Genomic DNA, 27,994 nt, shown 5'->3' with positions numbered 1-27,994 from the left:
TATCTTGATATTATCAAATTTTACAGTCACATCGGCAACATGGCACGTTTACGACCTTCTCAATGGGACTTGGGACTAAAGTCAACTGTTTCCAATCACTTAAGTGCTTTGAAAACAGAATTTGCCAGATACGATTTGGCTTTAATTAAAACGAGTTTGAAAATCTCTTTAACAGTGATAAAATTATTGTAGTTTAGTGAATAATTAAGACAATGTTCGACGACGTAAAAAGAAAGGTATTGTTTAAGTCACTTTACTTAATTGATGTCTTAAAATTCGTTATTTGTTTATATTTGAAATTGGTTTGTTTTTTGAGAATATAAATGACAGAAATTGTATTTTTAGTGCTTGTTCATATCGGCAAACATTTCCGGTGATTTTCTCAGTTTATGTAATGTTGAAAATTTAAAATATCGATTAGTAAACCTTTGGTCGTCATAGATCAACGTGGGAGAGGTAAATAAAATTCAAATTTTGTTGGCTATATCCAACCAGGATGATTAACAATGGAACTATGCACATCATATACGGAAAATTTTGCGTTTTCTAATAGATTTATATGTGAATCAGTAATATTTTCTTGACAAATTAATATTCTAAAGAGCGCTATTATTCCATCATTTTCCTTTAGTTTTTCTTGTTTTGCTGTTCTGAAGTTTTGCGTATTCTTTGCTGAACTTTACTTAACATTTCATGTTTTAACCCTTAACCACTGGCATGCGGTATGCCATACCGCGTGACATGCGGCATGCCATACCGCGTGACATGCGGTGTGCTATACCGCGAAAATATATTTTGTAGAACCTGTTTTATAAAAGATTCCTAGAATACCATTTGCGTGTACCTTCAAATGGTGTGTAATGTTAATTGTACCTGCTCGATCTCAACTGCTCCAGTTTTAGTATATGGTCGTATGGTTATACAGTGAGCACGTAAAGGTTGGAATAAATTCATTTTCTCGAGAATGAACAATTTTGGAAAAAAATCCTGAAACAGGTCAATTTTTGTTTTTAAATTACGACTTTTTGGCATACATATCATACTAGTGACGTCATCCATCTGGGCGTGATGACGTCATCGATGATTTTTTTAAATGGGAAGAGGGGTTGTGTGATAGCTCATTTGAAAGGTAATTTAATTCTCTATTCAGTAATATAAACATTTACATAATTATTTATACAGGGTGTCCAAGAAAACATTTTTTTAATTTAATTTATTGACATAAAAAGAAGAATGCATGTAATTTATTTAATCCAAAATACATTTTACTGCTCTCAGAAAACAGAAAAAAATGTTTACTTGAAAAATATGCATTGCTTTTCGCTTAAACTAAATGTTTAAACTGTCCAGAGGAAGGTGGGTGGCGGCTTTGATATAGAATTTAAGCAAAAAACAATATTTATTTGTCAAATAAACATTATTTCCTGTTTTCTGATAGCAGTAAAATGTATTGTAAGTTAAATAAATTACACACATTCTTCTTTTTATGTCAATAAATTTAATTCAAAAAAAAATTTTTTTGGACACTCTGTATAAATAAATATGTTAATGTTTATATTACTGAATAGAGAATTAAATTACCTTTCAAATGAGCTATCACACGACCCCTATTCTCATTTAAAAAATTTTAAGACGACGTCATCACGCCCAGATGGGTGACGTCACTAGTATGATACATATGCCAAAAAGTCGCAATTTAAAAATAAAAATTGACCTGTTTTGGGATTTTTTTCCAAAATCATCCATTCTCGATAAAATGAATTTATTCCAACCTTTACGTGCTCACTGTATAGTCTATCCACGTTGATAAAGTTTTTCTTGCGGTATTACGTACCGCATGTCAGTGTTTACGTTTCTATAGTTAAAAGCAGTCCACTTTTTTCCCTATTAGTATGGCAGAAATTTCATCCAATTTTTATACTTTCAACTGGTCTCAACATTATTTTACTATTTTTTAGTTACCAATAATCAATTTTTTGTAATTCAGTTTATAAAGGATTTTGTAAGAACATCCAACATTTTTGAAGTTATACTTCTTTAGTCACGAGGGTGAATTTTTACATTCCCTGGCGCATGCGCACACCGACAGTATGGTATTAGTCGCTACATCTTTATGTAGCGCAAATAAGGTGTGCGTGAAAAGAATATATTACATATTAGTGTTTTTAGTAAATATATTTATTATAATTTTTGTGTGTTTGGATTTGTCTTCCTCGGGAATAAGATATTTTATAATAATAGTAAGTATATTTAAAGTATTTTTGTATACTTCACTTGGTCTATTAAATTTGTCGGTATGTATGAGAAATCTTGTAACCTGTTAAAGCAAAGGGAATATAGCTCAGTGGTAGAGCGTGTGACCGGAGATCGAGAGGTCCCCGGTTCGAATCCTTGTGTTTTTTATTTTTTTTTTATTTTTGGTATTGTTTTAATAAATATTTTTGGAAAGTAGTAAGTAAAAATTAGTTTAATCTTTAAATAAAATACAAATAACCTGTTGAAAGTATATTTATTTCGTTGAAATCATATAACAGAAGTATAACTTCTTACGTGCGTACAAAGTACCCACACATTATTTTTTTTTTAAATGCATGCGTTCATAGTTTCCTTGAAAAAATAAAGTGTTTATTTTATTTGGAGCAATATTTTATTCTACAGCAGTATGAAGAATCATTCTGTAGTTGATGTAAAAAAACATAAAGGTACAGTGATATAAGACAAATTCATATTGAAAACGTAGGAAAATAGGCAACGGTATGACGTACCGCATGTCGGAGTTTACGTCCTGAAAGCAGGGCCTATATTACCACTAGGCCCATGAGGCCCCTGCCTCGGGCCCGAATTTTAAGGGGGCCCGAAAAGATCACTGGAAGAAAATTTTTATTGAAAAAATAAAATAAATTTTCAAAATTATTTTAATTTTACGAACAGGAAATGATAAATGATAACAAATTGGGGTAGAGTAATATTCATAAACCAACATAAACCATTCTTATCCATAAAACTGTAATAAGAATAGGTAGATTGAGATTGCCTTGTCGGTATAACAATAAGCAAAATTTAGACACCACTCCGAAGGATCACCAAGAGGATCACGTATTGTCATAATATTTATTCAAAATGCACTTTTAAATTTAATATTTAGTTTGATGATTGATGCCGTTTTCTTGTTCTTGCAAAGATAAGGTATTGCTTGCTTGTACATATTAGTTTTCAGTCCTGTGCTTTTTAAGTTAATTCAAAGTTCAATTAATCTATTCATTAATCATTAGTCGCTTTATTAAATTCCTTTAAACACTCATTATTCTTAACTGAGCAATCGTTTCATTATTATCATGAGTTACAAACATTTAAGTGGCAGCGAAAAACGAAAAAACCAATAATTAAAAGAACAGGAACGGCAGGCACCAAAATATGACATATTATCATATTTTACATCTCAAAACAGTGCACAAACAGGAAGTTCGTCCTCACATCCTGTTCTGCTTCTTCTAATTTACTACAGCCCAAATTGAGCCTTGGCCTCCTTTATTTTTTGCCTTCACCCTTGTTTATCTGTGGCTGCTCTTCTCCATACACGGACTATTAGAAATGCTTGTGCATCGCTGCCTACTGTGTCTTCCCAGCACTTTCTTGGCTTTCCAACCGGTCTCTTTCCTTGCATCCTAGCGTTCATTACTCTTTTTGGTGGCCTATCCTTTCCCATTCATATCACATGGCCGGCCCATTGCAATCTTTGTATTCTAATGAAGTCTGACAGGGGTGTTTCCTTATAAAGTTGATAAAGCTCGTTGTTGCATCGAAGATTCTGAAGATTCCGTTTTCCCTCGCAGGTCCTAGTATTCTCCTAGCTACTTTCCTTTCGAATAATGTCGAGTTTGTTTTTGGATGTTTCTTTCAGGATACTTGCTTCACTGCCATAGCATGCTATTGATCGAATTAATGTTGTAAACCTACTGTTGGTCAGTAGGTTTGCTCGTCCAGTTTGCATTTGCCTAACCGCATACTCCAGTGCCAGGTTAAACAATGTTGTGGCCAGCCCATCTCCCTACTTCAGTCACTGCGAGATTTTGAAAAAGTCTGTCCGGTGGTTTTGTACCCGTAGACTTGACTGAGTTTCATCCATTGTGGCTTTAATGAGTCTAATTAGCTTGTATGGTATTACCAATTCAGCCAATATATACTATAGTCTCTTCCTTTTGACTCAATCATATGCCTGAGGTCTACAGACACGTTGTGAACATCAATGTCGTGTTCCCATGATTTGCTCAAGACCTGATTGACTGTAAATATTATATCGATCTTCCCAGTCTGAAGCCGGTCTGATACTCTCCAATAGTCTCCAATAATATTTTCTGCTAGTGGTTGGAGCCGCTGGTTTATAAAATACTTACGTGAGGACTTTATACATACATATTATATGCTGTACATAGTAGAGAAATTTCACGGTAGTTTTTGCACTTTAAACAATTAAGGGTTATTTATGATATAACTGTTAAAAATACAATTTTAAGGCACGCATGTGAAGGTTTGCAGAATGAGCGAAGCGAATTCTGCAATTCACATGAATGCCTTAAAAATGTAATTTTAACACATATATCATACAATATTTTTTCTACAAACGTCTTATATATCAACAATAATTATAATTTATTCATTCTCAATTACAGGACAATATCTACAAAAACTTTTACTTGAACTTGACTGACATTCCATTTTTATATTTTTCTTGACATTACATCAAAACGGCCTATACTGTCAATACGTAAATTATAACAACTATAGAATAACATCTACTTTTATTGTTGTATATTCTAACAAATTTTAATAGTTTTTTCCTACAAACGTGTTAAAAATGCAATAATACAGTTTAAATTAAATTTTAAAAAACCTTCTAAAAAACCTTTTTCAAATTGCGCAAGTTGAACTGTTAATATTAATGTTAATAAATCAAATGTAAAAAATATTTTGACATGTAAAAAATATGTTTGTTTTCAAAATTTGACATTTCAATTTTAACTGCAGTGCCATAAAATTTTTAAAGCACTAGTGCTTTAAAGTAACATTTTTAACGCTCCTATGGAGTGCTAAAATTTGCATTTTTAACACGTTTGTAGAAAAACATTGTTTAATTATTTAGATATAGGTAAATTTTATTTATTGTTAATAAAATTTTAATTTCCGGTGCAACTATATTTCTATTAAATAATTAATACATTTAAAAAAGTTATTATTATTATAATTTTTGTTAGGGGTCCGAAAATTATGTAGTGCCTCGGGCCTGATTTGAAGTAAAATAGGCTGTGCCTGAAAGATCCACGTCAGTAGTTAATAATCAATGAATTTACCAACGACATTATAAATCATTGGATTTAATGATAATAATATGTATGGGCCATTCCACGAACATACGCTTGTTTTGGATTACTTCGACAACGAATATTTTACTGTGCAACATAAGAAATACGAAAGTAAATAGCGCTAATAATTATTCCAATAAACAACAATGTAATTTGCAATTTACTTTCGTTCTTCCTATTTTGCACAGTAAAATATTCGGCCAAAACAGGCGTATGTTCGTGGAATAGGGTATATAATGAATATTGAATACTCTGTCAGCTAGTATATCCTTGCACTACCCGAATAGTTTTATTTTTATTTATATTTTTCTTTTCTTTCAATCGATTTCCATGACCTTTAGATATCTTGTTTGCCTTCTAGCGTAACTATCTTTTGTTGTGCAGAGTAAATATTACCGTTGATTGAAATATTAATATAAAATATTAATATTAATATTAATATTGAAATATTAATATACCACCAATACATCAATCAACGATATTACATATTGAAGAATTTATCCATGAATAATAATTGTCCTATGTCCAGGTTGATTACATATTGATATCAATATCTTGGTTTCATTATCTTTCTTTATTATAATGTAAAATTGTTTGTTAACACTCGTGTTGAAGGTCAACCCGATAGGTACTATTTAAATTATTTATCTCCAGTCGTCAGAGAAAAAAATGTCACTGAACCTCTAAAAATCATACGAACAAGCTGACTTTTTCCGAAGATGTCAATTGTGGGACCCCAAAGAGATACAAAAAAAGTTTGCTACCCCTACCCCTGGACTTCCCCCTAAAACTCCACTTGTAAGGGAGGGGAACACGAAAAAACGTTGATTTGCAAAGAATAGGTAACCCGTAGAAAAAATAATTTCCAAACAAGAAATGTAGTTGATATAATTCTGAACAAAACCGTTTATTAGCACTTTTGCGTAGAATTAACCGTTCTTGAAGCGACCGGCGATTTTGAATGTCAGTTACGCTCGCGTTATAAATTTTTTGGCAATAAATATAAGGCGTTTGAAGGGTGCATAAAAAAGACTGAATTTAAACTTTCACATTAAAAATAATCTCACGTCTCGGGAAATGCTTCCACGAAGAAGGCATTGAGTGGATGTTGCAGTGGAAGGTAGAAGTTGTATAATTTCGAAAAACGTACGTGCAGTCGAAAAGAAGCAGGTGTGGGGTCAGTAGGGTCAGAATGTTTTAGATAATTTGTAATGTGAGAATTTAAATTCAGCCTTTTAGGCATATTTTAAATGCCTCATATTTGTTGCCAAAACTCAAAATCGAAATTCCATGTTATTTGAAGATTAGGTTCCAACAATACAAATTCCATAATGACCGGTCAATAGAACTAGATAATAAATTTGATTGATATTATGAGAATTGTAAAAAATTGTAAAAATCCCGGAACGTTTATTTATTTAACAACTTTATAGAAACTGACTTCATTTGCGACAAAATGCAAAAATTGCATACGAAAGTTGCACTATTCAACTTCAAAACGCATTTTTGTTTTTGTCGAAAGAACACTCTGATCAAAAGATATTAAGTTTTTATCGTCGAGTTGATACAAATTTTATTTAGATTGATTTTGCGGACTGACATACTGGCATTCAAAAATCGCCCTGGTTCTTGGTAAATCGATGTTCTTCCCCCCTCCCCCTCCCCGGAACCATTATCGTTGGAACTTAACCGCGCTGAGCAGATGGACGTGAATTATAAATTGTAAAATTCCCTCATCTTCATCCCTCAGAGAAGGTTGCCATTGTTTTCAGTCTGGTAGGATGTAAATAACATTTTTGGATGTTGTTTTATGTGTTATTAGATTGAAAATTTAGTTTTTAGTTTTTTTATAAGTTTCAATTTAGAAAAAGTTTGTTCAGCAGTTACATCAGATATGGTCAGTACCAATAAACTTGCAGTAAACTCGTTTAAAAATATAAATTTTAAAATTTTACAAACATCATTATTTAATTCTTTTAACAAAGGCCCAAGCTGTATAATTTCTTCAAACAAATCGTCTCCCGCTATAATATCTACCTATGACGCGACGACGATCTATCTATACCATATAGACGATCATTAAATTTCATTTTTTTGCAAATTTCTGCAAAAAAGTATTAATTGTGAGTTTTCTTTAATGTTGTTCAAATTATATTAAACTTTGAAAGAATCAACATGATTTTCCAATATATAAAATCTTTCATTTACTGAAATTAATGCTTGGTCGAGAACACTATAAAAGAAATGAACTTTGTATGACATTTTAGGATCCAAAATCAGTTCGTTATAAATCATCCGCTAATAACCTTCCATGGTTGATGCGGCTTTATGTATATAAAAAAAAATTCAGTTCGTCTTGATATTCGTAATCGAACGTCGAACTGTAGCTGTGGCTGGTTGAAAACTGAGCTCCACATCCAGTTTCTCTGCAGTTTCATTTGCTGTGGTAATAACAAAATTAAATTTGCTATCTGTTCGAAACCCGAGCAAGAATTGTTTTAACTCTTGTAAAGCATTTAACGCAGGCTGCATATTCAATGTTTTGATTGCAAAATTTTGCTAACGAAGTTAACTTTCATCAGAACTTCATACCATATCATATGTGGACTGACCATATGAATGTAAATGTTGATATTTTATCTCCTAAACATCTAGCTTGATATTTTGAATCAAGATCAAAATCCGAACGTGTTACATCACATATATAAAAACATCATAAATTTCTGCCAAATTTTTGTACAATGGTTTTAAAGCATAAATTCTGCTAGACCGGTGGCTGGGTGGCTGCAGGTCTGTACATGATTTTTGAAGTTATACTTCTTTAGGCGCGATTGAGGGTGAAATTTTATTAATCTGCGCGCATGCGCACACAGACAGTATGGAGTTCGTTACTAATTTTTTTAATTTATGTATGTATCAGTCCAGAAAAGGTGTGGAAAGGATATATTAGTGTTTTTAAATATATTTTTCTATAAACGTGTTAAAAATGCAATTTATAGCACTCCATAGGAGCGTTAAAAATGCTACTTTAAAGCACCAGTGCTTTAAAAATTTTAAGGCACTGCAGTTAAAAGTGAATTGTCAAATTGTGAAACGTCAAAATATTTATATTTCATTTATTAACATTAATATTAATAATACAACTTGCGCAATTTGAAAAAGGTGGTTTAAAAGGTTTTTTTAAATTTAATTTAAACTGTATTATTGCATTTTTAACACGTTTGTAGAAAAAAACTATTAAAATTTGTTAGAATACACAAAAATAAAAGTAGATGTTATTCTATAGTTGTTATGATTTACGTATTGACAGTATAGGCAGTTTTCATGGAATGTCAAGAAAAATGGAATCTCAGTCAAGTTCAAGTAAAAGTTTTTGTAGGTATTGTCCTGTAATTGAAAATGAATAAATTATAATTGTTGATATATAAGACGTTTGTAGAAAAAATGTTGTATGATATAGGTGTTAAAAAGTACATTTTTAAGGTACTCATGTGAATTGCAGAATGAGCGAAGCGAATCTTTCACACGAATCTTTCACATACGTGCCTTAAAATTGTGCTTTTTTAACATTTATATCATAAATAACTATTATTATAATTTTTGTGTATTTGGACTTGTCTACCTCGGGAATAAGATAATAAGTAATATTTAAAATATTTTATAATTCACTTCGTATGTTTGTCACTATATCTGAGAAATCTTGTAGCCCGTATAAACAAAAGGGTGTAGCTCAGTGGTAGAGAGTTGGGCTGGAGATCAAGAGGTCCCCGGTTCAAATCCTGGTGTTTTCTAATCTTTTTTTAATTTTTGATATTGTTTTAATAAACATTTTTGGAAAGTAGTAAGTAAAAATTAATTTAATCTTTAAATAAAATACAAATAAACTGTCCGAAAGTATATTTATTTCATTGAAATCATATTTAGAAGTATAACTTCTTACGTGCGTACAAAGTACACACACATTCTTTTTTTTGTTTAGGCAGATTGTATAAATCAATACGTAATTTGCCTACCTTTGAAGTTGGGTTATACAGGGTGGAAAGGTCGGTAAATGGGTAAGTGTTGTTTTGACCGGCGTAAAATTTTTGTAACAAATCTAGTGGCGCCCCTTAATTTCTGGCGCCTGTGTGCGCCGTACACATTACACACGTGGACGGCGCGACCCTGTAGAATCATTTAGAGCGGCGGTCAATAGAATCCACATAACCGTGGTGATTTTCAACCTTCGATGGAAGATGGAACTTAAGAAGAAATTTCTACTCGCCTAAATATTTATAGAAAAGAGGATTTTTATTATAACGCTTTATTCTCAGCCACTGAATCATTTGAACTTTTGGCCAAAGTCCTGAAAAGAGAAAACAAACTCCTGAGAATGCTTTTAACTTCATTTTATCAGGACCTATAGTATTTTTATTTATTAATAGTGAAATTCCATTTTAAAATATATACCATAACAATATTAATCTGTTGGAGATATTTATAAAAGACTAATCTGAACAAATGATAATGTTGAACGAGTTGTGTGATTTAAATAACTTATCAGTATGTACGTACTTTGTCAGCCAACTTCTGATAAACTCAATTAACATTTAAGTATTACATAAAAATAAAGTTCTTTTATTTATAGCTGAGCTGATCTAGATCCTTTTCGCTTCGATCGCGGTATAATATGTCATACCCATTGTTTTGATCGGTTTAATAGTCCGTTCTTTAACGCAGTGGCGGCTCGTATAACTTTAGGAAGGTAGTGCAGAATCCGGGCAGCTGCCTAAATTTTTTGTGGCGGTTTTACGATATGGTCAAAAAGGATATAAAATATAAATAGAGTATCACGATAAGCTGAATTTAATTGGGTTTTTATATTTAACTTACCAAGCATTGAAAAGCTAAAAACGTTATTCATGTGCACTTTAGATTTTTCATGGGATTTCAATTTCTCCCATATATGTACAAGATCATCGGTGCCTTTGTTTGACCAAGTCTCGTCACCTCCAAACAAAACGCATACAAAACAGAAGAGTTTATTAGTTTGTTCGCAACCACACAACCAGCTATTTTTATCATAAATAATTTTATTAAACTTACGACAGCGAAGTTTTTGTCCATTTCCACTTTGTTTTTCAATTTTTAAATCGGGTAAAGGCCGACCGAGTTCTTTAATTTGTAGTTTTTTTTTTCTAACGAAAAACCACCAAAAGAGTTTTTTAATATACTAATTTGATTCATTGTCAATAAATAAATTAAACGTAGAAAATAATCAAAATATTATTTTTATACCTACGACACCCACGATCACAACGCACTAACTAATAATTACAAATTAAAAAATATAGTAGAGTATAAACACAAATATACAATACAGTAGTAGACAATAAACACAATAGCGTCAAGCGAACGCGTAAAGAAACTAGAAATATGTAGATCTAAAACATTGTATCTTAAGATCCACTAACTTCCTTTTCGAGATTTCGAGCCTGGCACGGAGACTCCAATTTAAACGTATGTTAAAAGTGCAATACCGCTCTCTCTCTGTCACTTACACAGGATGCTCATACAATCTTTCTCTTTTCTCACGAGCCACTATGCCGTTCGGCACTGGGATTTTTATGATTTTCATCCTTTATCCGGTCAGCTGTGGGTGGCCAGAGTCGGTAGATTTGCATTGCGCTACACAGTTGCCAGATTTGATATAATTTATAAAAATAAAGAGAAATATTCACAAAAAAAATAAACAGGCATTAAAATGTTTTTAAGATAAAAAATATGTTTCTGCATAGTTAGCAAGGTAGTGCCATGGCTCTATGGCACTACCTCACGGGCCGCCACTGCTTTAACGGTAAAATATTGCAAAACCTCTAAATTTTAAAGAACCGCTTGGATTGACATGAAATTTGGCATACACATAGCTAACAAATCAACGAAAAAAAGTGATATTGTGCCGATATGTGCTTTTGCCCCGGGGGTGGTTTTCACCCCCTCTTGGGGGTGAAAAAATATTCGTCCAAAGAAAGTCAGGAAATGGATAAACTGGCTAATTTTAAGTAACTTTTGTTCTATAGAGTTTTTTCACTAAGTCAATACTTTTCGAGTTATTTGGCAATGAATATGTTCATTTTTTCAACAAAATAACCACGCTTTTAGACGGTTTTTTGCAAATAACTCAAATATTAAGTATTTTGTCGAAAAACATTCTTAGGAAAAATATAGCCTATAAAATATTTAAAAAATGGTGTATATATCACGTCTCTACACTTAGTAGAAGCATAGTTATAGCTAATAAAATGTAGGTTCATATTCGTCAAATTCCAAATGGGATACTTTAACGTGAAATAACCAAAAATGAAGCACATTTTGGGAAAAACTCATTTCAACTTATTTAAAGTGTTTAAAAAAAGCTTCATTTTTGTTTTATAAAAAAAAATTCTAGCATCAAAATTAAACAAGCTACGCTCAAAATAAAGTTAGTCCCTTTTGGTTTTGGTAAAAAAATCGAGAAAATCACCCCCTAATTAGTATCTTAAATGAACTTAATCGTTACGACTTCACAAGTTTCTTGACTCGTGTATACAGGGTGAGGCAGATAACTGGCCTATTAGAAATATCTCGAGAACTAAAAGCAACAGAATTAGGGGAGTGCATTTAGATTTTCACTTCGGAAAAAATCAAACAAGATAAAATTTTTTGTAATTTCATTAAGAAATGTTTAATAAACAACATATCAAAAAGTTCTACTCGAGAAGTGGGTGCTTCATTTTTTATTAAACAAATGAACAGCGAAGTTAGACGTTTTTTTAAATAACTCCGAAAATATAATTTTTAGAAAAAAACTGACTTCACCATTGAAAAATTCAGAAAATTTTACAAAAAAAACCTCATATAAAGATTTTTCTAAAATTAAATCTCTAGCTTCTGTAATTTTTTATTGATAACGCTAAAGTCACCCTTCTCACACACATTGGCGCACTGTAAACTAGCGTTGGAAGAAGTGCACGGTTGAGTTTTTTAATGTAATTCTTTAACTAATGGATCAAAAGAAATTTTACAAATTGGACATGAAAGAAGATGAAATAAGCTATCTTATGGTTTTAATAGAAAGAAATAAAATGTATGGACATAAGTACGGTGTGGGCGGAAATTGAGCCTTACATGAATGTTGTTTAAAAATGATTTAAAAATGTGTAACTAATACAATTTTACTTATAAAACTCTCAAATTTGCACAACTTACCTCTCAATCATCTTACTAAACGATGTTTCATTAAAAAAAAATCTCAAAAATTTAATTCAAATAATACGATGTCTCAAAAAATGTAATTTTTAAAAACTTCGTAGTTTTACAGAATTCTTACCACTTTAAGACGGTATTACTCAAGTTTGAATATATCTAATACAATTGTTTTGATACTTTTTTAAAGCTTAGGATGTAATCTTTAAAAAACACTGAATTATTTTAATTTAAAAATGAAATAAACAATTTCTTTTTGAGAAAACTAAGAACGATAACAAAAATGTAATACAAAAACCGAAAATTACCAGCTGAAAAAATGTATATACAGAGTGATCCAAACTTTTTTCTGTAAAACTTACCTAAAATACATTTAATAATAAGCTTCAACAATAATAAATGTTCAACAAAAAATTTTTTTTAGCTCTTATACAGTATGTCTGCGTAACTTGGAACCTATTGATAACTTTTTTAATATGAGTTTTACGAAAAAAAGTTATTCTTTATAAAATACTTTGCATCGTATATAACATAAGACACAACCATCAAATATCAAATTTTGTTAATTTTGTACGAGGTATGTCAAAAAATATGAATTTCACTCAAGAGTAAAGTACCTTTATATTTCACAATATCGAAAATTTTTATAAAGAAAAGTTGTTTGGAATTAAAAACTATGTTCCAATATGTAATTATATCCTTCTAATCGAAAATTTGTTTTTTTTTATATTATATTAATATTAATAAATTAAATATTATATAACGTATTATTTATTATAACTGTTTTATTATTAATTTTATGAAGAAAGTTATTCGTCATAAATAGCTGTGCATGGTCTAACACTTAATATGCAAATATAAAATATTATATTTTATCAATATTATACGAGGTATGTAAAAAAATTATATTTCGCGCAATAAATATGTACCTTTATAGTTCACAATATTTCGATTAGAAGAGTGTAATTGCATATTGACACATCGTTTTTAATTCTGAACAAGTTTCCATAATAACAATTTTCAGTATTATGAAAACTATTATAGGTATTTTACTCCTAATTGAAATTTTTTTTTATTGACATATCTTGTACAAAATTGATAAAAATTGATATTTTATGATTGCATTTAAAGTTTTAGAAAATGCAGAGCTTTTGACTAAGAATATATTTTTTATTTATGATCCCGTTGCAACAATTTTTTGAATATTGAAGAGATAGATTTTGAATAATTTGTTCTTTCTTTCTAATACATTTTAATTTTTAATATTATTGTGAAAATTATTTGTTTATCCTTTTTTTAAGAATGAAATTCCATATTTATTTGATTGGATTCTATTTGTTTTTCATTTCAATATCCGCCATTTTGGATCCGCCATTTTGAAATTTAAATTTTGAATCTTTTATTCAGATTCAACAACCTGTTAAAAATAAAGACAATAAATGTTTTAGAAAAATATTCTTTTTTATGTTCGTTTTAGAAAATCCGCATTTTGGATCCGCCATTTTATAGTTTATAATGTTAACATTTAAGTTAGGTTTATCAAAGCTCTCAAAAATAAATATATGTAGAAATAAATACATTTTGTAAATAAATTATGATTTTACAACTATTTTTTAAGTTATACGCCATTTTGGATCTGCCATTTTATAATTTAAATTATCAAAATTTGATTCAGGTTCAGCAACATCTCAAAAATATCCACATATGTGTAAACAAACACGTTTTATAGAAAAATTCGGATTTTACAACTACTTTTTAAGGATTTTTAGGAAAAAATCCGCCATTTTGAATCCGCCATTTTGAATTTGCAAATTGTTATGTCAGATTCGGGTTCACCATAATCAAAACTAAAATAAAAACATTTTTTATCAAAATAAAATGTTGAATTCACCCATATTCTTAACATTATTTATACAAAACAATTGTTATTGTTTAAACAATTAATAAACAATTAGCGGCGAAATTTGTGAGTAGAACTTTTTACTTTAACATATTTATAAACTAACAAAAAAAGTTTTAGAAAAATATAACCTTGTTTGATTTTTTCCGAAACATTGTATCTTTTCGTTCTAATTGCACTCCCCTAAATTATGAAAATTGGAATACAGGGGTTTTGAAGGATGATCTATTAAATCAAAATATTTTCATCTCTTTGCAACTTCCGGTTATACCGGAAGTTGCTTATAACTTAGTTTTTTTTTAAATGGGACACCCTGTATATTTTTACATTTTTGGATTCTGTTCGATGTCTTCTTTCTTAAAATATGAGGATTTGTAATGTTATACAGGGTATTTTAAAAGATAATTACGTTTGTTTATTAATTTCGTAGCAATATTCACACCCTGTAGAATTGTAGTAGTTTGACAACTAGAACTTTACTTACGTTCAAATGATTTTTAATATAGTCTACTATTGTTAAGAATCATTAGTATAGCTAAATTTTTAATTTTAGTATACAGGGTTGGTCGAAACTCGGAATGAGTATTTTCTGAGTTTTCTTAAATGGAACACCCTGTATTTTAGTATTGTAATGAAATGATATTTTATGGTACTTTTTTATTTCTTGAGCATTCCCTATACCTAACTGCTTTAATTTGTGCTGAATTGTTAGTCGCAGCAACAATCTTAACTACGTAGCTATTTTGATAGCTAAACCATTATTGGTAATTTTAAGGATCGGTCTGGATTAATATGTATTTATTTCTGAAAAATTGTTTGTGATTGAATATTTTCATGGCCAACCTAATAAAATTTTACCTATTTTTTGTTGCAATTAATGTTTAGCTTGAATCACCAATAACTCACAAATTAAAGCAGTTAGGTATAGGGAATACTTATAAAATAAAAAGTACTATGAAATATCATTTCATTACAATACTAAAATACAGGGTGTTCTATGTAAAAAAACTCAGAAAATATTCATTCCGAGTTTCGACCAACCCTGTATACTAATATTTCAAAATTAGCTATACTAATGATTCTTAACAATAATAGACTATATTCAAAATCACTTGAACGTAAGCAGAGTTTTTAATGTCAAACTATTACAATTCTACAGGGTGTGAATTTTGCTACGAAATTAATAAAAAAACGTAAATATCTTTTAAAATACTCTGTATAATATTACAAAATCTCATATTTTAAGAAAGAAGATATTGAGTAGAATCCAAAAATGGAAAAATATACAGGGTGTCCCATTTAAAAAAACCAAGTTATAAGCAAATTCCGGTATAAACGGAAGTTGCAAAGAGATGAAAATATTTTCCTTTAATAGATCATCCCTAAAAACCCCTTTATTCCAATTTTCATGATTCTGTTGCCTTTAGTTCTCGAGATATTTCTAATAGGCCAGTTATCTGCCTCACCCTATATATTGTTTATATGATCTGTAAGTTTGATCGGTTCAAAGTCCTGATTATTGAAAGGGCTGTAGTTAAAAGGGGTTGAACGAGTCACTGATCACGAATGTATGCAAATTTAGAAACACCAAATCTCAATCAATTTTTGTCTAACAGAAAAACAATAAAAAATACATGATATTCAGAAAAGCAAATCTGACTTTTTTGTTTTTCGAGATTTTTGGTATCTCTAACAATTTTTAAGTTATTTTGAAAAAAAAAAACATATTTTTCAAAATTTAAATTTTTAAAAATTTTACTTTGAAACCAAATTTTTTCAAAAATAAGCACTTTAAATCGATAAAACTTACAGATCATATAAACACAACATAAATAAAATAATTTGTGGAGCGCTAACGATTAATTTCATTTAAGTTGTTAATTAGGGGGTGGTCTTCCCGATTTTTTTTTGCAAAAACAAAAGGGACCAACTTTATTTTGAGCGTAACTTGCTTAAATTTAATGCTATAAACTTTTTGTAAAAACAGAAATAAAGCTTTTTTAAACGATTTAAAAAAGTTATAATGGGTTTTTCCCAAAAAGTGCTAAATTTTTTGGATATTTCACGTCGAAATATTCTATTTTAAATTTGGTGAATATTAATCTATTTTTCATTGGCTATAACTCTGGTTCTGCGAGATCCACAGACCTAACGTGTACACCATTTTTTTTTACTTTTTTATAGACTATATTTTTGCTGAGAACGTTTTTTTCGACAAAATACTTACTTTTTGAGTTATTTGCGAAAAACCGTCTAAAAATGTGGTTATTTTGTTGAAAAATGAACATATTCACTCGCAAATAACTCGAAAAGTGTTGACTTGGCGAAAAAGCTCTATAGAACAAAAGTTACTTAAAATTAGTCAGTTTATCCATTTCCGGACTTATTTTGGACATTTATTTTTTCACCCCCAAAAGGGGGTGAAAGTCACCCCCAGGGCAAAAGCACACATTGGCACAATATCACTTTTTTTCTTTGACATGTAAGCTATACGTATGCCAAATTTCATGTCAATCCAAGCGGTTCTTTAAAATTTAGAGCAAAAACCGTGAAAGAATGGACTATAATATTATATCCGATGAATTAATCAGATTGTCTCAACTATTCTACGAATAGAAAAGAGAGCGAGTTATTCTATGAAAAGAATTAAAAAATAAGTTAAAAGACACCATTTTCCACAATGTAGATAAAACATTGCAATTTTTTGCTAAAAACATTTAGAATAACTTTTTCGCTACTGCCCGGGAAAGAACTTTTTTTCACATTTAGTCCAATAAATGACCGTTTTGGAGTCTAATTTTCAGGAGCAACTCCGAATTGCATGAAAATTTGGATTTAGGTTATATTTACCCTCCACTTGGCACTTGAATTTGTGCCTTTGTTTGCTTTTACTTGGGGGGTGACAGTCACCCCTTCTCGGGGGTGAAAAAACATACGTTCAAGATAAGCCCGGAAAGGGATAAATTGAGTGGTTAGCAACTTTTGTTCTGTAGAGTTTTTTACGTAAGTCAATACTTTTCGAGATATTTGCGATTGAAAATGTTTATTTTTCCACAAAAAACTACGTTTTCAGACGGTTTTCAGCAAATTACTCAAAAATTATATATTTTATCGAAAAAAATGTTCTTACAAAAAGTGTAGCTTATAAAAAAGCTAAAAAATGGTGTATCAATAAAGTCTACAAATCGAGTAAAAGCAAAGTTGCAGCTCATGAAAAATACGTTCTTATTCGTCTAATTCCAAATCGAATATTTCAACGTGAAATCACCGAAAAATTAAGCAATTTTTGGGAAAAACTGATTATTATTTTTTAAAGTGTTAAAGTGTTTTTTAAAGTGTCGCTAGAATGCGTCTCAAGAGGTGGAACCATTGTTTTCACGATGGTTTCCCTTAAAATAGTCAGATTGTTTGTATTCCTTCAGATTTGTGGCTGCATAGCTTCACTGATGAGGCATGAGGATGCTGAAATGGCTATATGGAGATTGTGGTCCAAATCTGAACCGAATATAAACAAAAATCTGCATTTATCTTGTCCATTTTTACTCAATTGTCAATTCTGAGTATTTAGAAACTGTGTTTCGGTCCTTTTCCTAGACGAAGAGAAGGTAAATGCGTGGCCTAATTGTTCTTTTTGCTTTCTCCTATTTTCGTCGTCTCTGTGATTATACACACACCGGCAAAATTACCCGAACACGTTAAAAATGGGACATGTTTGATGTCTCGTATTTCATAAACCAGTGGTCCGATTTGAGTGATTTTTTTAGTATGTTATAGCCTTATTATTTAAGAATATCGTTGTAATAATATTGTTGCTAGACAGGTAAATACCATTTTATACCGGGTGTACCAATCATACTGTGTTTTTTTCTTAAAGTTTGGAACACCCTGTGAAATATTCTAGCATATGAAAAGTATTAGAATTAATGCTCGATTGTAGACTTAGGCTTGCTTAACATTTTACTTTTCGATTCATTTACTTATGTGAGATAATAAAAAAGTTATGTGCGTTAACATCTATCCATGTTTTTCATCAATAAATCCTCATAGTAGGGGAGGAAAGTATACTAAATTTGCAGTTACTCGAGCGCTATGAAGAGTATGTGCTAATATCCGAAAGAGGTTAAGTTAAGTTTTCCATAAAGTGGGGGACTTTTCATTTTTTAATTTAATTTTCCATTTGAAACAATCATTTTTCTCCGATTATAGCGCTATCTATCCATAATTCGAATAAAAGTCGAATACAAGTTGCTTATTTTTACGTAAAGAATCCAAATCTGCAATCAAAATTGAGGGCTCCTATTTAAGATTTTAAATTAAATCCCCCACCCCACCTCCGTGGGGGCTCATGACACCACACGGAGAGGGGTGGGGGGTAAATTAAAAATTATAAATACGAACCCTGAAATAATTTGCGAAATGAACATCAGATCGTAAAACTGCAAAATACACCTATTCAATATTTTTCAAAAATCTACCGAATGGCACCAAACACGACCCCGCACGGAGGTGGAGTGGGGGGTTACATTAAAATATTAAATAGGAGCCCCCAATTTTTATTGCAGATTTGGATCCTTGACGTAAAAATAAGCAACTTTTATTCGCAATATTTTTTCCTATTATGGATAAATGGCGCTAAAATCGGAAAAAAACGATTGGTGGAAATGGAAAATTAAATTGAAAAATGGAGAGTCCCACACTTTATAAAAAACTTAACTTAACTTTTTTTGGTTGTAGCACCCACTCTTCACAATCCACTGCAGGTCTCAAGAACGCTCGGGTAATTGCAAATTTAGAATACTTTTCTCCCCTACTATGAGGATTTATTGATAAAAAACATGGTTAGTTCTTAAAGCACATAACTTTTTTATTTTCTAACATATGCAAATGAATCAAAAAAGAAAATGTTAAGAAAGCATAATTCTACAATCGAGTTTTAATTTTAATATTTTATATATGCTGGTATATTCCACAGGGTGTTCCGAACTTTAAGAAAAAAACACAGTATGCTTGTTACCCCCGGTATAAAATGACATTTACCTGTCTAGCAACAATATTATTACACCGGTATTCTTAAATAATAAGGCTATAACATACTAAAAGAATCACTCAAATCGGACCACTGGTTTATGAAATACGAGACATCAAACATGTCCCATTTTTAACGTGTTCGGCTAATTTTGCCGGTGTGTGTATATTGTAAAATCCGGAGATACGAGATGCAGCCAGAAAGCAGTTTATTAACGAAAAGTCTTGGATTTAAAATATTGTTTACTGTATTTTATTTCAATTATTCTAATTGTTTAAAAGGTAGTAAACTTTGTATCTAGGGCTTTTCGTTTTCCTCTTAATACGAGAGATGTCGCTAGAATGCGTCTCAAGAGGTGGAACCATTGTTTCCGCGATGGTTTCCCTTAAAATAGTCAGATTGTTTGTATTCCTTCAGATTTGTGACTGCATAGCTTCACTGATGAGGCATGAGGATGCTGAAATGGCTATATGGAGATGGTGGTCCAAATCTGAACCGAATATAAAAAAAATCTGCATTTAGCTTTATTTTTATTTTTTACACAAGTTTCTAGCATCAAAAATTAACGAGTTACGCTGAAAAAAAAGTTGTCCCCTTTTTTTTTTGTTAAAGAAAAATGTGGAAATGTGTCTCTATTTAGCCCCCTAAATTAATCGTTACCGCTTTACCATATTAAATGTATGTATACTGTTTATATGATCTATAAGTTTAACCGGTTTGACGTGCTTATTTTTGAAAAAAAAAATAGGTTGTGTATTAAAAAAAATTTTTCTACAATTTTTGGAAAAATATTCTTTTTTCGAAATAACTTAAAAAGTATTGGTAATACGAAAAATCGCAAAGAGTAAAAAAATGTAGGTTTTGCTGTTATAAATATGATAGTTTCATTTTGCTTTTCCGTAACACTAAAATTGGTTAGGCTATGGCTATTCGAAGTTTGCATACACTCGTGCATAGTGACTCGTCCAAGCCCTTTCAACTGTAACACTTTCAAAAATAAGCACTTTAAACCGGTGAAACTGACAGATCATATAAGAAATATAAAAGTAAAGTAAATTGTTTATAAAGCGTTAACGATTTATTTCATTTGGGGAGCTAAACACGGGGAGATTTTCATGATTTTTTTACCAAAAAAAGAGGGCCAACTTTATTTTGAGCGTAACTCGCTTATTTTTAATGCTAGAAATTTGTATAAACAATTAAAATAATGCTTTTTGTTAACGCTTTAAAAAAGTTTAAATGAATTTTTCCCGAAAGGTGCTTAATTTTTCGGTGAATTCACGTTGAAATATTCGATTTGGAACTAGACGACTAACAATGTATTTTTCATGACCTACAACTTTGCTTTTACTCGGTTTATAGATTTAACTGATACACCTTTTTTTGTTTTTTTATAAGCTACACTTTTGATAAAAAGATTTTTTTTTGATAAAATATTTTTTTTTTGGTTATTTGGGGAAAATCGTTCGAAAACGTAGTTTTTTTGTCGAAAAATAAACATTTTCAATCTCAAATATCTCGAAAAGTGTTGACTTACATAAAACAACTCTATAGAACAAAAGTTGCTTAAAATCAGTCAATTAATACATTTACGGGCTTATCATGAACGTTTGTTTTTTCACCCCCCCCCCCCCCAAGTAAAAGCAACCAACGGCACAAATTCAACTTTGAAGTGGAGGGTAAGTAGAACTGAAATCCAAATTTTCTCGGAGTTGCTCCTGAAAATTACACGGTATCGTTGTATTTCCTGTTCATTTACTGGGCTAATTCGAAAAGCTGGAATTTTTTCAAAATCCTAATTTGTTAATTATAAAAAAACGTCCATTAATAAGTACCGGAGATATTTCATTTTTTGATATCACCAATTTGAAAAAAGTGAGCAACTTCGTAAAGTCTGATCATAGGACAACTTTTTTTTAAACTTACCACCTTTTCGAATATAAAAAATAATTTTTCCCCAGAGAACAATAAAAGTTATTCAATTTATTTATAAGCAAAAAATTGCAATGTTTTTTCAATTAGGTTTTGAATGTTGGAAATGGTTTTTTTAACTTTTATTAATTGTTTTGATACAATAATCCTCCCTCTTGCTTATGCTACTGCATTATGCCCATGCATTAACAGACATGGTCTCATTTTGCTGCGACAGTGAATTTCTCATTTTCTTGAAATCTTATTTCTTTTATTTTTGGGCGAGATCAAGAAACCCTTTTCGCACTCATACTCCTGGCCTGAGATTAGTGCTCCATTTAGTGTTTTGTAATGTTACAATCAGAGTGCTTGTTGCATTTCAACATCCTATAGTCTATCGATGATTGCCTCTATACCAATTTGTTCCACAAAAGATTTAGGTGCTGAGGCTTTCATCGAATATCGACTTCAGATCTTTATGTTTTTGATATCAAACTTTCAAAAATATGTAGGACTATATTTGTATAATTGTCCAATATTAATTCAATATTCATTTTATCATTATTTTCAGTTTGAAACTGAAGGTTTCGCGGTCATTGAAAATTTATTCACACCAGAAGAAGTGGAAGAAATGAAAAATGAAGCACAAAACCTTATAAAATCTATGCCAGGCGAATCAAAGAGAACAGTATTCAGTACAACACATTCTGAGTCACAACAAGTAAGTAAAGTACAGTATTTTTTATTTGAAGGCGAAATATGAATGAACAAAAAACTGAACATTGAGTTTTATTTCTTGATGATTCGTTTTTAACCATCGTTGTTTTGTTTTCTTTCCTTCTCCCCTTCCTTTTACCCTATCAGGGTGTCGTATTTGGGCTAGGTATTTTAATTTTCATTCACCCATCTCTTCCATTCTTTTCTATTTCTTGCCATTATTTTCAATTCCTCGAGTGATTTTTGTTTAACTTTCCCGCCTCTAATACGTTTTTTTTAGTCTGCCTCTTTTTCTTCATGTGGATTTTTTTTGTAATTTGTTGGGTTACATCGTCATTAGATGCCCATACCAATTCGTGTGTCTCTTTGCTATTTTATTTATTATTGGTTCGTGGTTGGTCCTTATCGTAATAGTATCGTTGCTTAATATATCCCATTTTGTCTTTGCAACTATCCTTCTTAGGTATTTAATCTTCATTGTATTTATCCTGCTCTTATGTTTTTCCAGAATTTTCCAATTTTTACTTGTATAGAACACAGTCGGTATTACTATTTTGGTACCTATTTTTATCTTGTTTCTCATGCAATTCCTGTTTTTCCCAGTATTGGGGCTAGATTTCCTTGCTCTATTTGTTATTTCCCAGTCTATTTTTCCGTCTTTAGTAATTATTATACTTCCCAGATATTCGTAAGTTGTAACTATTTCTAATTTTGAGTTTTTAGATTTTATCTTTATTTCATTATCTTCTATGCCGCTGATTATCATTATCTTACTTTTTTGCTCGTTTATTTACATTTTTAGTTGTTTTGTTGTTTTCTTTGATCACTTACTTTTGTTTCTATTGGATACTGCACAGTTTTTCTTCATAAGTAAGATATTTTTCATGTTTTAGAACAAAGACAAGTATTTCTTAGACAGCGGTGATAAAATAGCTTATTTCTACGAGCAAGGAGCTCTAGGACCAAATGGAGAACTACTGGTAGAGCCGGAAAATTCACTGAACAAAATAGGCCACGCTCTTCACGAACTTAATCCTGTTTTCAAGAAGCACACGTTTTCCGAAAAAATAAAAGAGGCTGCTTTTCAATTAGGTTTCGAAGAACCAGTTATCCCACAGAGCATGTACATCTTCAAAAATCCAAAGATTGGAAGTGAAGGTAAATATTGTTCTTTAATTTATTTGATGTATTCATTAAGGGGGGTGGGGGTGTGAAAATTTTGAAATTTTCGTTTTTGTTTATTTGTATTTTAAATTCAAGAATAGGTACTCTCTGAAAATTTCAGATTTATCGGAGTAAAATAATCGGAAATACAGTACGTTGAATATCCCTACCTTCGAATCAGTGTGCAGCAGCTTCGCGCCAGTACCCTTGAGCGTAGTGAGAAACGTGCAACAGTTGTTCCCCTTCTCTTTTGTAAATTACTGCGCGATTCAAAAAAATGTTTCGGTGTGCATCACTTTACGATTAGACAAACAAAAGAGAAATTAAAAATATAAGTTGTCAAAACTTTAAACGAATTTTTCTCAAAACTTATTTTTTCAAAGCCAATGGGCATTGTAACTCAAAATCTTCTTGACCGGTCCACCTCAAATTTTGCATAGATTTTTTTTAGATATTTCGCGTGATGTTAAAAACTAGTTACGTAAATCTCTACGTACTTATTATCTTTAACTTTTTAGTAACTGCTCACCAAGATGCCTCATATCTACACACCGACCCTCTGAAAGTAGCTGGCTTCTGGATAGCTCTGGATGATGCCACTGTAGAAAACGGTTGCTTGTGGTTCTCTAGGAGGTCTCATAACGGTGGAATCCATAGGCGATTCATCAGAAATCCTGATCCAAATGCGGATGAGCTGCTGATATATAACTCAGCTGCTCCTTATTATCAAAAAAGTAGTTTTTCTCCAGTTCCAGTTACCAAAGGTGAGATTTGTATTAAAAATGACAAATTTAGTAGTTCGTAGCTTCTGTTTTTATTCTTAATTACCCTGAATATATATAGAAAATTACTAGACTATTCTTCTTCTTCTTTAAGTACCGTGTCCAAACTTTAGGCGTGGGTAGCTTCCATGACAATTTGTCTGTATCGTTTTCGATCTTATAATATAAGATTAAATTGTGATTGCCTAATAATTGATCTACTGATAATCCAGTCCATTGACGAAGGTTTCGGAGCCATGAATATTTCTTCCTACCAATTCCTCTTTTTCCGTCGATCTTTCCATTGAGTATTAACTGCAGCATCCTGTATCTTCTATCTCTCATTATGAGCCCCAGATATTTAAGTTTTCTCTTTTTTTATCAACTTCATTAAGTCACCTTCGCATTGACCTACTCCGTTTAAGACTTCTCTGTTTGAAATGCGTTGAACCCATGATATTCTGAGCATTCTACGATATGATCACATCTCGAAGGCTTCTAATTTGTTCATCATGTTAACCTTCACGATCCAGGTTTCACATCCGTATATAGTAATACAGGATACACATAACATTTTAGGAACTTGACTCTTAGTTGTAAGTTCAGCTGAGAATTGCTCAGACTAGATCTAAGCTAGACTATTAGAAAACAAGAATTTTCCGTTATGATTTAATATCAGTAAAATTTCCGGCTAAATACTTTGAGATATTGATTAGGTATATTAATTATTCTTTGTAGAAGAAAAATTTAATCTTACAATAAAACACTGAAAAACGTTTGTTTTTCTACATTTCTACATAGAAAAATTTAATGTAAATTAAAAGCCTATTGTAACGATTTTTCTAGAACTTGCTTCCAGAAAAATTCATTTGTATTGATAAATAAGTCGTTTTTATATAAATTAAACGTTATTAACATCTTTCTACTAGAAATTATCACTATTTACTATTATAATATTAGTTTTGTGCATATATTTGTTGTAAAATATAACCCTTTCATTAAAAACTAAAGTGGAAAGACAAAACAGAACGAACTGACCTGACGAATCTCTCTCTTGATTCTTGCCACTTCACAACTTCCTAGTCTAGCGCGAAGCCATCTGTACTCCAGAAGCCGTACTATTAGAAATTTCTAAGACACCAACTTTTTTTTCCTTTGGAGTTGTATGACTACGGGCCCTTAAGGCTCATTCGCCGATTCACCAGTTTTGCTCATTTATTTTACAATATATTTTCCTATACCTATCTACTTAACATTTTCTATCCTACTTATCCTACATAATTTCTAAAGATTGACCACTGGTCAGTGGAAATACCACATCAGGCAAAAACATAGGTTTACTTATATATTATATTATAATAGATTTTAATTTCTATCTTTACATTAGTTAGTTTATAATTATAAGACACCAACTTGTTATATACAGCATCAGCATACAAATATCTGGGATACGAAATTCGTTTAAATAGAGACAACCAGACCAATGAATTAATACGTAGAATAGGGTTGACTTGGGTGACTTATGGAAAGCTAAGAGACGTTTTTAAATCAGCTCATCCCATCTGATTAAAGAAAAAGGTCTTTGATCAATGTGTGCTGCCAGTTCTAACCTATGGTGCGATATGCTAACGCTCACTAAGACGTCCGCAAACAAAATTCGAACAATACAGAGGGCAATGGAACGGTCCATGTTGAGATTAACTCTGAGACCGAATACCTTCTTCTTTTAGTGGCTATTCGTTTCGAATATTGGCGATCAGTCTGGCTATAATTATTTTATTAACTGATGTTTTAAATATATTAGTTGTTGTTGTTTAGAACCATTTCCTCAGGTTCTTTAACCATGATATTCTTCTTCTCCCAATTCCTCGCTTTCCGAATACTTTACCTTGAAGGATTACCTTCAGTAATCTGTATTTAGTGCCGTTTCTCATTCTGTGTCCGAGATATTCTAACTTTCTCCTTTTAATGGTATAACATCACCTCTCTTTCTTTGCCCACTCTTCGTAATACGATCTCGTTGGTTCTCTTGCCACATCTCGAAGGCTTTAAGTTTTTTCTCCATTGCTTCAGTGAGTGTCCAGGATTCAACTCCGTAATACAATATTGAGAAGATATAACATCGTAGGAGCGTTATTTTTATCTCCAGATTAAGGTTGTGGCTTTTAAAGAGTTTGGCCATGTTATTTAATGCACTCCTAGCCTTCTTTATTCTACATTTTATTTCTTTTGAGTGATCCAATTGTTCGTTTACTATTGTTCCAAGATAGTTATACTGTTTTACTCGATCCACTAATGTATTATTGATAAGTAGTTGGGCGTCTCTAATTTTATTTTTGCTGATGATCATAAATTTAGTTTTTGATATATTTACTTGAAGTCCAAATCTTTCACAGTTGCTGTAAACTGTTCAAACTGTCTGCAAAAATAACGGTGTCATCTACATAGCGGATGTTGTTTAGGCGTTCTTCATTTAGAAGTATTCAATGTTCGCAATTTTTCAAGGCCTCACTAAATATTTCCTCTGAATATAGGTTAAATAATATAGGTGAAAGTGTACAACCTTGTCTAACGCCTCTTAGAATCTGGATCGCTTCCGTTGGTTCACTTCATGATTCGTTCTTATTGTGGCTGATTGGTTCCAGTATAAATTTTGTATTATACTCTGTCTTTATCATCCATTTGGGCTTTTGTTAGAACATCCATCATTTTTCGGTGTTGAACTGTATCAAATGCTTTTTGGTAGTCCACAAAACAGGTGTAAATATCGCACGTCATATCTCCGCATCTTTGAAATAAAACCTGTAGACTAAACAGTGCATCTCTTGTACCTACGCCTTTCATGAATCCAAACTGTGTGTCTTGTATTCTCTCTTCGCATAGCTTGTATATTCTACGATGTATAATTTTAAGAAAAAGTTTTAATGTATGGCTCATTAGACTTATTAGCCTATATTCTCCGCACTTTTTTGCTCCGCTGTTTCTTTGGTAAGGTAATAAATTCTGAGATCGGGAGTAACCAACGCAATCAAAAGAATATCGACCTTGAAATGGAACTGGGCAGGGCATAGGGAACTGGATAGTCCGAAATTGGATGCAAGCGGCTCAGAAAAGAAATTTGTGGGGTGAACTACGTGAGGCCTACGTTCAGCAGTGCACAAGTATAGGCTGAATGATGAATATATCGTTACCGTTGATCCATTTATACTTTTCCAATGAAATTTATGTCACTTTTACATTTATCATCTACTTTAAAGATGCACTCTAAATAAAATATCTTGATTCACTGTACTATTTACGTATTTTTTATTTGTAGGTAGTTGTATCTTAATACACGGCCAAGTAGTACACTACAGCGAAGCAAATAAGTCAGATAAGTCAAGACACGCCTATACCTTCCACATTGTAGAAAGCAAGAACACTACATACTCCAAAGACAATTGGTTGCAGCCCACAAACAGGCAGTTTTTAAATCTGTACAGAAACTAATTTGCCATTATCTACCGTTAATTATTTAGGTGTACAAATTGTTAAATAAAGGATATTTTTCAAAGAGTTTTTTAAGAAATATGGACCCTTTGATAATCCGTACTTCCTATTAACATAAATAACGAAGCTGAGGGTGGCAGTTGGTAGAGTGTTGCAGAGGTATGTACCAACCAATATAGACGTATAAACTGTGGTGTGTGCGCTAAGCACCGGCAAAGTAACGCAAAAGATGGAAAACAATACTGAAATAAATAGAGCTGAAACTTGTAAAGGTGGGAAATTATCAATAGAAACCTATAAATTTCTGACTGATATTATTGCATGTAACTTTTTTGTATTGTAAAATGATTCAAATCCTTCTAACCACTTAAAGTCCTATGTTTTGGCTATCTGTGGGCAAATTTTCAGCCAAATCGATTTTGATGTATTTTGGGAATGGAGG

At 31.4% G+C, this 27,994-nt stretch overlaps 1 protein-coding gene across 1 annotated transcript; it reads left to right on the top strand.

Moving 5' to 3' along the window:
- Positions 1-52: 52 nt before the first annotated feature.
- Positions 53-27,616, top strand: LOC114329619 (phytanoyl-CoA dioxygenase domain-containing protein 1 homolog). The gene is made up of 5 exons (XM_028278791.2): positions 53-236; positions 21,993-22,142; positions 23,032-23,296; positions 23,821-24,066; positions 27,380-27,616. Exons 1-5 carry the CDS (start codon positions 213-215, stop codon positions 27,550-27,552), a joined length of 858 nt encoding a protein of 285 aa, XP_028134592.1. The 5' UTR covers positions 53-212; the 3' UTR covers positions 27,553-27,616.
- Positions 27,617-27,994: the final 378 nt, after the last annotated feature.

The sequence above is a fragment of the Diabrotica virgifera genome, chromosome 7 (genome assembly GCF_917563875.1).
Source record: "Diabrotica virgifera virgifera chromosome 7, PGI_DIABVI_V3a".
NCBI lineage: Eukaryota > Metazoa > Arthropoda > Insecta > Coleoptera > Chrysomelidae > Diabrotica > Diabrotica virgifera.
The sequence above is the reverse complement of the archived record's forward strand: the minus strand, read 5'-3'. Positions and strand labels throughout refer to the sequence as shown.